At 36.2% G+C, this 11,743-nt stretch overlaps 1 protein-coding gene across 10 annotated transcripts in view; it reads left to right on the top strand.

Annotated features, from left to right (window-relative positions):
- The window catches only part of STRBP (spermatid perinuclear RNA binding protein), a 153,607-nt gene that overhangs the window by 109,227 nt on the left and 32,637 nt on the right, over positions 1-11,743 (top strand). For all 10 annotated transcript variants that reach the window (XR_005792692.1, XR_005792691.1, XM_040482252.1 and 7 more), the window contains 2 exons: positions 8,000-8,092; positions 8,509-8,708. Coding sequence is in view for 8 of the 10 variants with exons in the window: in XM_040482252.1 (XP_040338186.1) it covers positions 8,000-8,092; positions 8,509-8,708 (293 nt within the window). In the remaining 2 variants the exon portion in view is untranslated. The remainder of the gene's footprint in view (positions 1-7,999; positions 8,093-8,508; positions 8,709-11,743) is intronic.

Genomic DNA, 11,743 nt, shown 5'->3' with positions numbered 1-11,743 from the left:
TTTTAATAGCTACATAGTTTCCATTATGAATGTACTACAATTTACCCGTCTACTTTTGCAGGACATTTGAGGTCTTTTCATTTGTTGGCATCCACCTGCAGTGTTGCTGTGAGCATTTTTGTACATGCCTCCTGGGGTGTATATCCAGGAGTTACTGTAGGCTAGGATATGATCTAGTAAATGGTTATATATATCCGTTTACACTTTGACCAGCAGTGTATGAAAAGTTCCTGGTGCCCTGTATCCTCAACAGCATTTGTCATTGTCACATACTTTTTCTGACATGAAATACTACTTCTCATTTGATTTGTAGATCATTACCTTCTCTTGGTTCTTCTAGCCACACCGCCCTCTCCTCAGTTATGTTTGTTTTTCCCCACCTTCCTGGTTTCTGAATATTTAAGTGTCCCAGCGTACAGTCCTCAGACTATTTCGTCTCTTCATTTATACCCCCTCTTTAGGCAACCTCATCTAGTCCCTTGTCATGAAATATATGTATCTCTACTACCAGCCCTGACCACAGACCCAGATATCCGAAGTCCTCTTTGGTGTCTCCATGGGGAAGTCTAAGAGACACCTCAAACTTAAGATGTCTAAAACTCAAATTCCTGTCCTTAACCCTGCTTCTGATCTCCTCTTGACGTAGTTATCCCCATCCCAGTCGTTGGGAACTCTGTCTCTCTGTGTACTCAAATCAGACACCTTCACCCTTGAGTCCTCTTTTTCTTTGACTCTGATCCTGACCATCAGCAAATCCTGTCTGTTTTACTCTCAAAGTATGTCCAGAATTGAGCTATTTGTTTAACTTCTTCACTGCTGTGTTCCTGACCTAACCTGTCATCATCTCTCACCCTGATTATTGCAGTTGTCTCTCCTATCTGGTCTTCCTATTTCTGCCCTTGTCCCCAGTGTCTGTTTTCGACAAAGCTGCGGTTCTTTCTTTCTTTCTTTCTTTCTTTCTTTCTTTCTTTCTTTCTTTCTTTCTTTCTTTCTTTTCTTTTCTTTTCTTTTTCATTTCTTTTCTTTTTCTTAACTTTGTATCTGGAAATAATTACAGATTTCACAGAAAGTTGCAGAGATAGCACAGAGAGGTTGCATGTACCCTTCACCCAATTTCTCGCAGGTTACATCTTATGTGACTAAGTACACTATTAAAACCAAAAAACTGATACTGATACAACTTGTATTTGTTTTATGGCATTTTTATCACACGTGTTGATTTGTGTAACCAGCCTCACAATCAGGTTGCAGAACTATTTCACCACCACCAAGATCTCTCTCGTGTTGCTCCTTTGTAGCCACACCTACCCACTCCTCTCCTCTCAGCCATTCCCAAGCCCTGCAAACCATGTATTTTTCTCCATCTCTATGATTTTGTCATTTCAAGGATTTTATTTATTCACTTATTTATTCAAAAAAATTTTTTAAACGTTTATTTGGTTTTGAGAGACAGAGACAGAGTGCAAGTGAGGGAGGAGCAGAGAGAGAGAGGGAGACACAGAATCTGAAGCAGGCTCCAGGCTCTGAGCTGTCTGCACAGAGCCTGACGTGGGGCTCGAATTCAGGAAGCGCGAGATCATGACCTGAGCTGAAGTTGGACGCTTAACCGACTGAGCCACCCAGGCACCCCTCAAGAATTTTAAATAAATGAGTTATACTGTATATGATCTTTTGAGAGCCTCACCACCCCATCCTCCCCCAGCATAATTCCATTGTGGTCCATCCAAGTTGTGGTGTGTGTCAGTAGTTAATTCCTTTTTACTGTGGACTACTATTCTGTGGTATGGGTGAGCCAGAGTTTGTTGAGCTATGCACCTGTTGTAGGATACCTTGTTTGCTTTGGGCAAACAAATAAAGCTGCTGCAAGCAATCTTGTGTAGGTTTTTGTGAGAAGTTCACAAAAATATAAATTTTTATTTGTCAGGTTGGCCAGCAACTTTCCTTTGTTGTAATGTTTTGTCAAGTTTTGGCTGTAACGTTATGCTGGCCTTATAAAGTAAGTTGGGAAGTATCCCCTATTTTTCTGTTCCTTGGGAGAGTTTGTATAAGATTGATGTTTCTTAAATGTTCGGAAGAATTTATTAGCAAAGCCTTTTGGTCATGTGGTTGTCTTTGTGGGAAGGTTTTCAGTTATGGGTCTAATTTTCTTAGTAGGCAAGGGACTGTCATCTTCATGTCAGAATTTTGGTAAATTGTATTTTTCTAGGAACTTGTCCATTTTATCCAAATTTAGAAATAGTTTATAAGATCTTATTTTTTAATTGTCTGCAATATCTGTAGTGATGTCCGCTTGTATGCATTTTATGCTTCCTTTTTTTTTCCTGATCACTGTCATTAGAGGTTTATCAGTCTTATGAGTCTTTTCCAAAAAATCAACTTTGGCTTTGTTGATCATCATCTGGTATATGCTTATATTCCAGTTCATTGATCTGTATTCTTATCCTTTGTTTTTCCTCACCACCTTCTTTGGGTTTAATTTGCTGCTGTTTTTTGGTTTGTTTGTTTAACTTTTTTAGATCACTGAATACATTATTGCTCTCTTTTGGCCTCTTATTTTATCATGCATGCTATTAAGGCTGTAAATTTTTTGTTTTAAACCCAGATTTATATGCATTCCACTCTTTTGACATGAGTATTTTCATTCTCACTCAAACTATTTTTTATTTTTCCTTATTATCAGCTCTTTGACACAGGAGCCATTTAGATAGCATTGCTTCATTTCTAGAAAAATGAGGATTTTCGAGCTACCTCTTTATTGCCTATTGAGTGATCTGAGAACATGCTTTGTATGGTTTCTGTCCTTGGATATTTCTTGAATCTTATTTTATGGCCCTGTACATGGTTTTTTGTAAGTGATTCATACTCTGAAAAAGTATGTACATTCTGCAGTTGGTGGTCAGAATGTTCTTTACATGTCAGGTCACATTTGTTTATTGTGTCGTTCACGTCTTTTATACCTGTACTGTAGTTTTTTGTTTTCTTCCTCTCTCTAGTGGATGGTCTATTTCTGCCTATAGGTCTGCCAGCTTTTAATTTATACTGTATTTTTCATTTCTAGAATTTTGGCTCTTTTATATGCAGATTTTCTGCCAGAAATTCTTCTTGTTGTCTTTTTTTTTAATTTTTTTTAAAGCATTCTGATCATTCTTTTTAATACAGTGTGTTTTTGAAAGCTCAATCATCTGCGTCCCTTTTGGGTCTGTTCACGTTGTCTGCTCCTTCTCTTGATTTTTAATCACAACATCTTGTCTTCCCATGTACCTAGTTATTATGAGTGCTGGAGACTGTAAAATGAACAGTTGTAGAGAATTTAAAACCTAGAGTAATGGTATCTTGGAGGATTTACATTTGTTTCTGAGAGCTGGCTAGTGGAATTGGCAGTCCTGGATCGTTTTAATGCAATCAAGGATTGAGATGATTTGAAGCTGGACTTTTTAGTCCATGTGAGATCCAGACTGTTTCTACTTTATTTACTTCCAGCGTATGACATAGTAGAGGCCCAGACCCCAGTGTGGGGGGTTCAATAGGTCTTTGCTGGGTGAGCTTCAGTTTTAGACCCCTGAGATCTGAGGGCCTGTTAAAAGTTACTGTGTCCAGTTCTTGGTGGCTTCTTATAGATTTGGTAGATGCCCCTAGGGGAAATGTGGCTTTAGGTGCAGGGTTTCCATTATCTCCCAGATCTTGACTCCACAGTTCGTTAGTGCCCAGGAATAGATCTTTTTTTCTACACTTTTGTCCAGCTTTTCTAATTGCTCTTGTCAGAAAAGCTTTTTGAATTTACTTTCTCATACTGGGTAGTGGAACATCTTTGTTGTATAAGTTCCTTTGGTGAATTAGTGGCAGCTAGGGTTGTCAACTGTGGCCCTTCCTCATCTTCTACAATCATCCCCTTCTAAGCTACTCTACCCACTTAGGCCTTTATGCTGTTTCTTAGCGTGTCCCTATCTTAAGACCTTTATTCTTGCTGTTTTCTTTGCCTGGGACTCTTCCCCATATTGCTGAATAGCTCACTCGTATTTTCTTCAGGTCTTCATCAGAGGGTCACCTTTTTGACCCCATCAGTGATACCTTTTTGACCTTGCTAATGAGCACCACATATGAAATAGCAGCACCTCCACCCCCTCAAGCCTCTTATTTTTCTTCATTTTGCTGACGACCATAAGACGTGATTAGTTTCCATCATTATGCGTATAAGTTCTTTGAGACAGTGTTTTGTTTCCATTACCTGTCCAGCACCTAAAGTTGTCCTGCACATAGAAAATGCTTAATATAATATTTGTTGCTGAGTGAATATAAGAATGAAATTATAATGAAGATAAAAGTACAGACTTCATAGTGTTTGTGAGGATTAAATAAGTTAATACAATTAAGTGAAGCCGTTTGCAACTAAAGTAAGTACAATACCAGGCATATGGTAAGCACTCACATAGTATTTCTCAAAATTGTTGCCTCGCAAGTGATCACTTCTCATTTCTAGATATGGCAGAGATTGAAAATGACTTGCTTTTTTTAAAGCACCACCCCCCCCTTTTTTTTTTGCTTACATTAATATTATGATTAACCCCAGATTTTATAGCCTTGGGGCTGGGATGGTAGAATGAAGCTTAATCCATGGGACTCTATTCATGTAGCTGGAGGATTTAGAGAATAGATCTGTGCATTTAAACCAGCTTATGATTTCCAGGCAATCAGGATGCAGCTTTTAATGTAACTTAATGAGTGGGAGAGTGATTGAATAGACATCGTTCATTTTTAACTTTGATCTCGTAAGGACTCCATTCTGGGAGACTGGCACACTCTCAGTTTTAGGTAATGCAAGTGAAATACAATACTAAGCAGATATAAGCAAATATTATTTTCTGTTGAAGAGAACATCAAGATTTATTGACCTGAGTGGTAAGTATTGACTCAAGCAAATGCTGAAGTCAATGTTTACCGCAAGGGACAGTAAATCTTGATGATCAGAGAATATGTAGTTAATCTCAGAGTTTCATTAGAAGTATCTGGAAATCTTGTGGAATGAATCTCTTGAGTATAACTTTGCTTTTGGAAAAACCCAACAACCATCTTTTAAGTTGAAGACACAGAGTTCTTTAAAGTACTTGGACATATTGATGAGATTTTTTCCTGATTGTTTTTAACTTGGACAGCCGAGTTCCTGCCTTATGTCTGACAGTGTTATGAGCTAGCTTCTTTATCCAGGAAATTGATTGATATCAAGTTTAGTTAGATTTTGTTTATATTGTTTATATTATTTTGCATGATATTGTATATAAGTCTTAATGCACATAGTTTATAAGATAAAAGACAAGGAACAAATATCTTTAACATTTATAGTTTAGCGGAAATACAAGATCTCTATGTATGAAATAGGCAATGACACAAGGCTACGTATGACACTTTATGTTTCTGATATCATAGAAATTATTTTAGAAAGTTGAGAGGAAAGTTGTTGAAAACTTAATGGAAAAGATGAACTGTAAAGAAATTCTTTTTTTTTTTAGTTTTAATTTTAATTCCAATTAGTTGATAAACCATTTTAGGTATACAGTATAGTGCTTAACAGTTCTGCACATCACCTGGTGCTTGTCACAACAAGGGGACTCCTTAATACCCATTATATATTTAACTCAACCCCTCGCCCCATTCCCCCTCCTTTCTGGTAACCATCAGTTTGTTCTCTTTAACTAAGAGTCTGTTTCTTGATATCTCTCTCTCTCTCTCTCTCTCTCTCCCCGCTTTGCTTATTTGTTTTGTTCACTAAATTCCACATTTGAGGGACACCTGCATGCCTCAGTCAGTTAAGCATCCGACTGTTGATTTTGACTCAGGTCATGATCTCATGGTTCATGAGGTCGAGCCCCGTGTTGGGCTCTGTGCTGACAGCATGGAGCCTGCTTGGAATTCTCTCTCTTCCTCTCTCTCTGCCCCTCCTCTGTTTGTGCTCTCTTACTCTCTCAAAATAAATAAACTTAAAAGAAAAAAAATCCACATATGAATGAAATCATTTGGTATTTATCTTTCTCTGATTGACTTACTTTGCATAATAGTCTCTAGCTCCATCCATGTCATTGTAAATGGCAAGATTTCATTCTTTTTTATGGTTGAATATATATATGATATATATTTATATACACACAATGGAATATTACATATATATAATATAATACACACACACACCACATCTTCTTTATCTATTCATCTACTGATAGACTCTGGGCTGCTTCCATATTTTGGCTGTTGTAAATAACACTGCTATAAACATCAGGGTGTGTGTATCCCTTTTAATTAGTGTTTCTGTATTCTTTGGGTAAATACCTAGTAGTGCAATTGCTGGATCATAGGGTAGGTCTATATTTTTAACTTTTGGAGGAACCTCCATATTTTTCCACAGTGGTTACATTAGTTTGCCTTCTCACCAACAGTGCAAATGTTTCCTTTTTCTCCACATCCTCATCAACACTTGTTTCGTGTGTGTGTGTGTGTGTGTGTGTGTGTGTGTGTTTAATTAATTTAGAGAGAGCGAGCCAGGGAGAGGGACAGAGGGAGAGAGAGAATCTCAAGCAGGCTACATGCTCAGTGCAGAGCCCAATGCGAGGCTTGATCTTACAACCCTGGGATCATGACCTGAGCTGAACTGAAGACTTGTACACTCAACTGACTGAGCCACCTGTCTTGTGTTTTTTATTTTAGCCCTTCTGATAGGTGTGAGGTGATATCTCATTATGGTTTTGATTTGCATTTCCCTGATGATGAGTGATGTTGAGCATCTTTTATGTGTCTGTTGGCCATCTGTATGTCTTCTTTGGAGAAATGTCTTCTGCCTATTTTATTCTTTTTTTTTCTTTTCCTTCCCCCCTCTCCTCCTTTTAAAAATAATCCCTACACCAATGTGAGGCTCAAACTCACAACCCCAATATTGAGTTACACGCTCCACCCACTGAACCAACCAGGTGCCCCTGTCCATTTTTAAATTGGATTATTTGTTTTTTGGGTGTTGAGTTATATCAGTTCTTTATATATTTGGGATACTAACCCTTTATTGGATATGTCATTTACAAATATCTTCTCCCATTCCTTAGGCTGCCTTTTAACTTTGTTGATTGTTTTCTTTGCAGTGCAGAAGCTTTTTATTTTGATGTAGTCCCATTAGTTTATTTTGCTTTTGTTTCCCTTGCCTCAGGAGACATATCTAGAAAAAAGTTGCTATGGCCAATGTCAAGGAAGTTACTGCCTATGTTCTCTTCTAGGATTTTTATGGTTTGAGGTCTCATATAGGTCTCTAATCCATTTTGAATGTTTTTGTGTGTATGGTGTAAGAAAGTGCTCCAGTTTCTTTCTTTTGCATGTTACTGTCCATTTGTTGAAGAGACTGTCCTTCTTCCACTGCATATTCTTTCCTGCTTTGTTCAAGATAAATTGACTATATAGTTGTGTGTTTATTTCTGGGTTTTCTATTCTGTTCCATCGATCTGTGTGTCTGTTTTTGTGCCAGTACCATATTGTTTTGATAATAAAATCTTGAGTAGGATTTGAATAGGCGGAAGGCTGTTTTAGTGTGAGAAATGATTAGATTTTCCAAAGCATAAGATTTTAATATGTGGGCTTAAAAATTTTCTATAAGTAATACATGTTAAATTACAGATATATTTGAAAAGACACAAATAAAAATAAACCCTACCACCAGAGATAACTACCTTTAACATTTTGATATATATCTTTGTAGACTTTTTTCTCTTCCTGCATATACAGGTGTGAAAAATGCAAAAATATTGTATGAATGAATGCCAATTCATATGAGTAAATGAGAAAATAAATATATAAAAGGATAGTATTAAATTGTTTCCTAAAGATTCATTAGCAGTTTTTTGCTATTATAAGCTTATATCTATGGCAATTTAATTGATCAGTGAAAGTACTGCGGTCCTTGTGATTCCTAAGGTTTTCCTTCCTGACCTCATTGTTTTGACTGATAATGAATTTGTTATAATTTTTTTAGGTGCCGGGTCTTCAGCTCTGAAGAGGCCATTTGAAGATGGATTAGGGGATGATAAAGATCCCAATAAGAAGATGAAACGAAACTTAAGGAAAAGTGTGTATTCTTACAGATGTGAACTAGAAAAGATTTGTAGTGTCAGACAAGAAAAAAAAATTTCAAAGTGAAGAATTTGATTGATTTGAATTTGAATTTTAAGAGCATATCTTAACAAAAATTGATGATTGAAGAACTTTCTTTTGTTTTCAAGTTTCATTGCTTAAGATATATTAGTATTGACAAACTAAAATTGATGTATAGATGTAGTAATTCATATCACTTGTATAATGATATTAGCATAATTTAAGTCACTTTAGAATTACTTATGAAGTGAAATTAATTTGTATATGTGTCTTCAAGTTCTTGCTTTTTAAAACCTGGTGAATTTATAGTGATCACTGGGAACCTACAAATGCATAGGTTAAAGCAAAATGGTTTAATTTTTGATCTCTTTTTTTTTTTTTTTTAAACAGTTCTGGATAGTAAAGCAATAGACCTTATGAATGCACTAATGAGGCTAAATCAGATCAGGCCTGGGCTTCAATATAAGCTCTTATCTCAGTCTGGCCCTGTCCATGCCCCAGTCTTCACAATGTCTGTAGATGTGGATGGTACAACATATGAAGCCTCAGGGCCATCCAAGAAAACAGCAAAACTTCATGTAGCAGTGAAGGTACAGTATTGCTTTTATTTAGCAGGGCTTTTTTATTATATGTCATAAATAAGGTGCTTATTTTCCTAAAATAACAGTATTTTTAAAGATTTTAATGACAATGACATAGAGACTTTTGTTACCTCTGGATTACAGAACATTTCTTTTTTGGTTATAAAATTAATATGTGTTGATTATATGGAGTTTGGAAAATGCAGAAAAAAGTAAAGACATAAAAAATGGGCAGATCACTAATATTTATATATAGTATGTTGGTTTTATTTACTTCCAATCTTTTTGTTTGCTTTTTTTTTTTTTTATTTTTTTTGATAGAGAAAGACACAGAGTGCAAGCAGGGGAGGGTCAGAGAGAGAGAGGGAGATATAGAATCTGAAACAGGCTCTAGGCTCTGAGCTGTCAGCACAGAGCCCGATGCAGGGCTCGAACCCACGAACCGTGAAATCATGACCTGAGCTGAAGTCGGGATGCTTGACCGACCAAGCCACCCAGGCACCCTTGTTTTTTTTGTTTTAACTTGAGCTTACAGTGTGTATGTGATTTTATCCACTGATTTTTTTTTTCATTTACTGTATTGTCAGTGTTTTCTCATGTTATTAAAATCCTCACAAATAATTTTTAATGGCTTTATGATATAACATTTGGATGCACTATTATTTGTTTAAACATCTTCCTAGTATTGAATATTTTCTTGTTTGCAGATTTTTCCTGTCATAAATGAATTTAATTATTATATTTGTGCATATGGTGCCTTTTCTGTATTCCAGAGTATTTCCATAGGGAATAGGTTCAGGATTGAACCAAGCAATCATGCATGTAGGTTTGTAGAAAGTTCCTAAATACTGGAATTTTTCCATGAGTGCGTTTGCTGTCTCGTAGATTAATGTGAAAATGTCAAAGATCATGTAGACCAAAGATTGGTTTTCACTTAAGAAAAGTTCTGTTATGTAACAGTATGGCATAAGATAGAATTGGTCTGTTTTCATGATCATTCCACTTTGCAAGTATTATTAATGTAGATGTGAACATTATTCCAGATACCAAGGATGTATCAGTGAATAAAACAAAGCCCTTGGCCTCCTGGAGCCTGCATTCTAGTGTGGAAAGAATTGGAGACAGACAACAAATATACCAATGAATAAATTATATGTCAGGTAGTAATAAGCACGATGCAGAAAAATAATAAGCTGTAAAAATATAAAACAATAGATTATTTATGTTATGTCTTGTTTACAAAAGGGTACTTTAAGTATGATAAAACAGTAAGAGTTTAAAATGAGGCAGAAAAAGAATTAATGAGAAATGAGGGAAAAAAATCCAGGAAGAAAGCTAAAAATACAGTTTAATAACTTAGCTATAATGTATGCTGAGAATGAGTCACAAATTTAGATCTAAGATCTCTAACATCTGACTCAAAAGCTTGTGAAATGTCACTGTCTGTGACATAAGAACAGACAGTTGAGTATGAGGGTTACAGTTGATTTAGTATAGAGATCAAGTGGGCATTCTCCTTGAGTAGGTTTTCATTAAAAGGATAGCAGTGATATCCTTTAAAGTTATCTATGATGCAGTGACAGTTTGTGGGTTGTTTGTTATAATCGCCTTTAATGTAAGCTAGTGGCCTCATAGCAAGTTGCAATTCAGTAAAATATGGGGGAGTAAGAGCAGTGGCTGATTTTGTAATATGACAGGATTTAGAGCTGTTTGTTCTCATAATTACTTTTAACATTTTGGTATGTATTTTTCCAAGCCTTTTTTTTTAAACTGCAATTCTAAAATCCAGGAAGCACCGAAAATGAAAAATATTTCTCTACATTTGATACAAACTCATTTGATGGGAAAACCTGACCTGAATTGATGCAGGAGTACTTTAGTCTTTACTATTTCATTTAATGTGAATATTTTATGTTTCTTTGCACAAACGTGGGGTAGCATCTGAACTTACTGGGGATTTGGAAAATATATAGTAAATATTTTGTATTAGCTTTCTAAACTCCGAAAAACTATGAATTCTCAAAATAATCTGGTCCCAAGGGTTTTAGATAAGGAATGGTAGGACCTACATAATGTGTATATAAAATATATATTTAAAATAAGTACTTTTTTGTTCATCCAAAAAATATGAGTTTTTTATAGTTACCACAAAGATTACTCTCCTTTTTAGTGATGGCCTAATATTTTTTTATTATCAGTGTACTGTAATGTATAATCCTTTTAGATTTAGATGCTTCTAGTTGATTGCTTTATATCTTTTTGAATTAGTCTAATTATCCCTTAAGATATATATTCTAGGGTGCCCACCTGGCTCTTTTTGTAGAGCACGCGACTCTTGATCTTAGGGTTGTGAGTTAAAGCCCTATGTTGGGTGTAAAGCTTGCATTTAAAAAAAAAAAAAAAAGAAACAAGTAAACATGTGTTCTAGAAATGGAATTTCTGCATCAAGAAGAGGGCACATTTGAATGATCCATTCAGTAAATATGTATTGGGCTTCCTATTATATGTCAGGTATATATTGCCAAATTGCCATCTATATATGGTAAGTTTAAGGTTTTGTTTATTATTTAAAAAAATTTTTTTTAAATGTTTAGTTTTGAGAGTGCATGTGCCTGAGCAGTGGGGAGGGGGGCAGAGCATCCAAAGTGGGCTCCACGCTGTCAGCACAGAGCCCAATGTGGGGCTTGAATCCACACCACAAGATCACGACCTGAGCTGAAGTCAGATGCTTAACCATCTGAGCCACCCAGGCACCCCTCAGATTCTGTTTATAAGAGTTTGAGAGTGTTTGGGGCGCCTGGGTGTCTCAGGCGGTTAAGTGTCCGACTTCAGCTCAGGTCATGATCTCGCAATCTGTGGGTTTGAGCCCTGTGTCAGGCTCTGTGCTGACACCTCAGAGCCTGGAGCCTGCTTTGGACTTTGTGTCTCCCTCTCTCTCTGCCCCTCCCCCACTTGTGCTCTCTCTCAAACATAAACAGTAAGAAAAAAATTTAAAAAGCAAGAGTTTCAGAGTGTTTTATGTTTTATATCTAACATGTGTTTAT

The sequence above is a fragment of the Herpailurus yagouaroundi genome, unplaced genomic scaffold, assembly GCF_014898765.1.
Source record: "Herpailurus yagouaroundi ecotype Mexico unplaced genomic scaffold, PumYag 160, whole genome shotgun sequence".
Classification (NCBI taxonomy): domain Eukaryota; kingdom Metazoa; phylum Chordata; class Mammalia; order Carnivora; family Felidae; genus Herpailurus; species Herpailurus yagouaroundi.
This window is presented reverse-complemented; position numbering and strand designations above follow the sequence as displayed.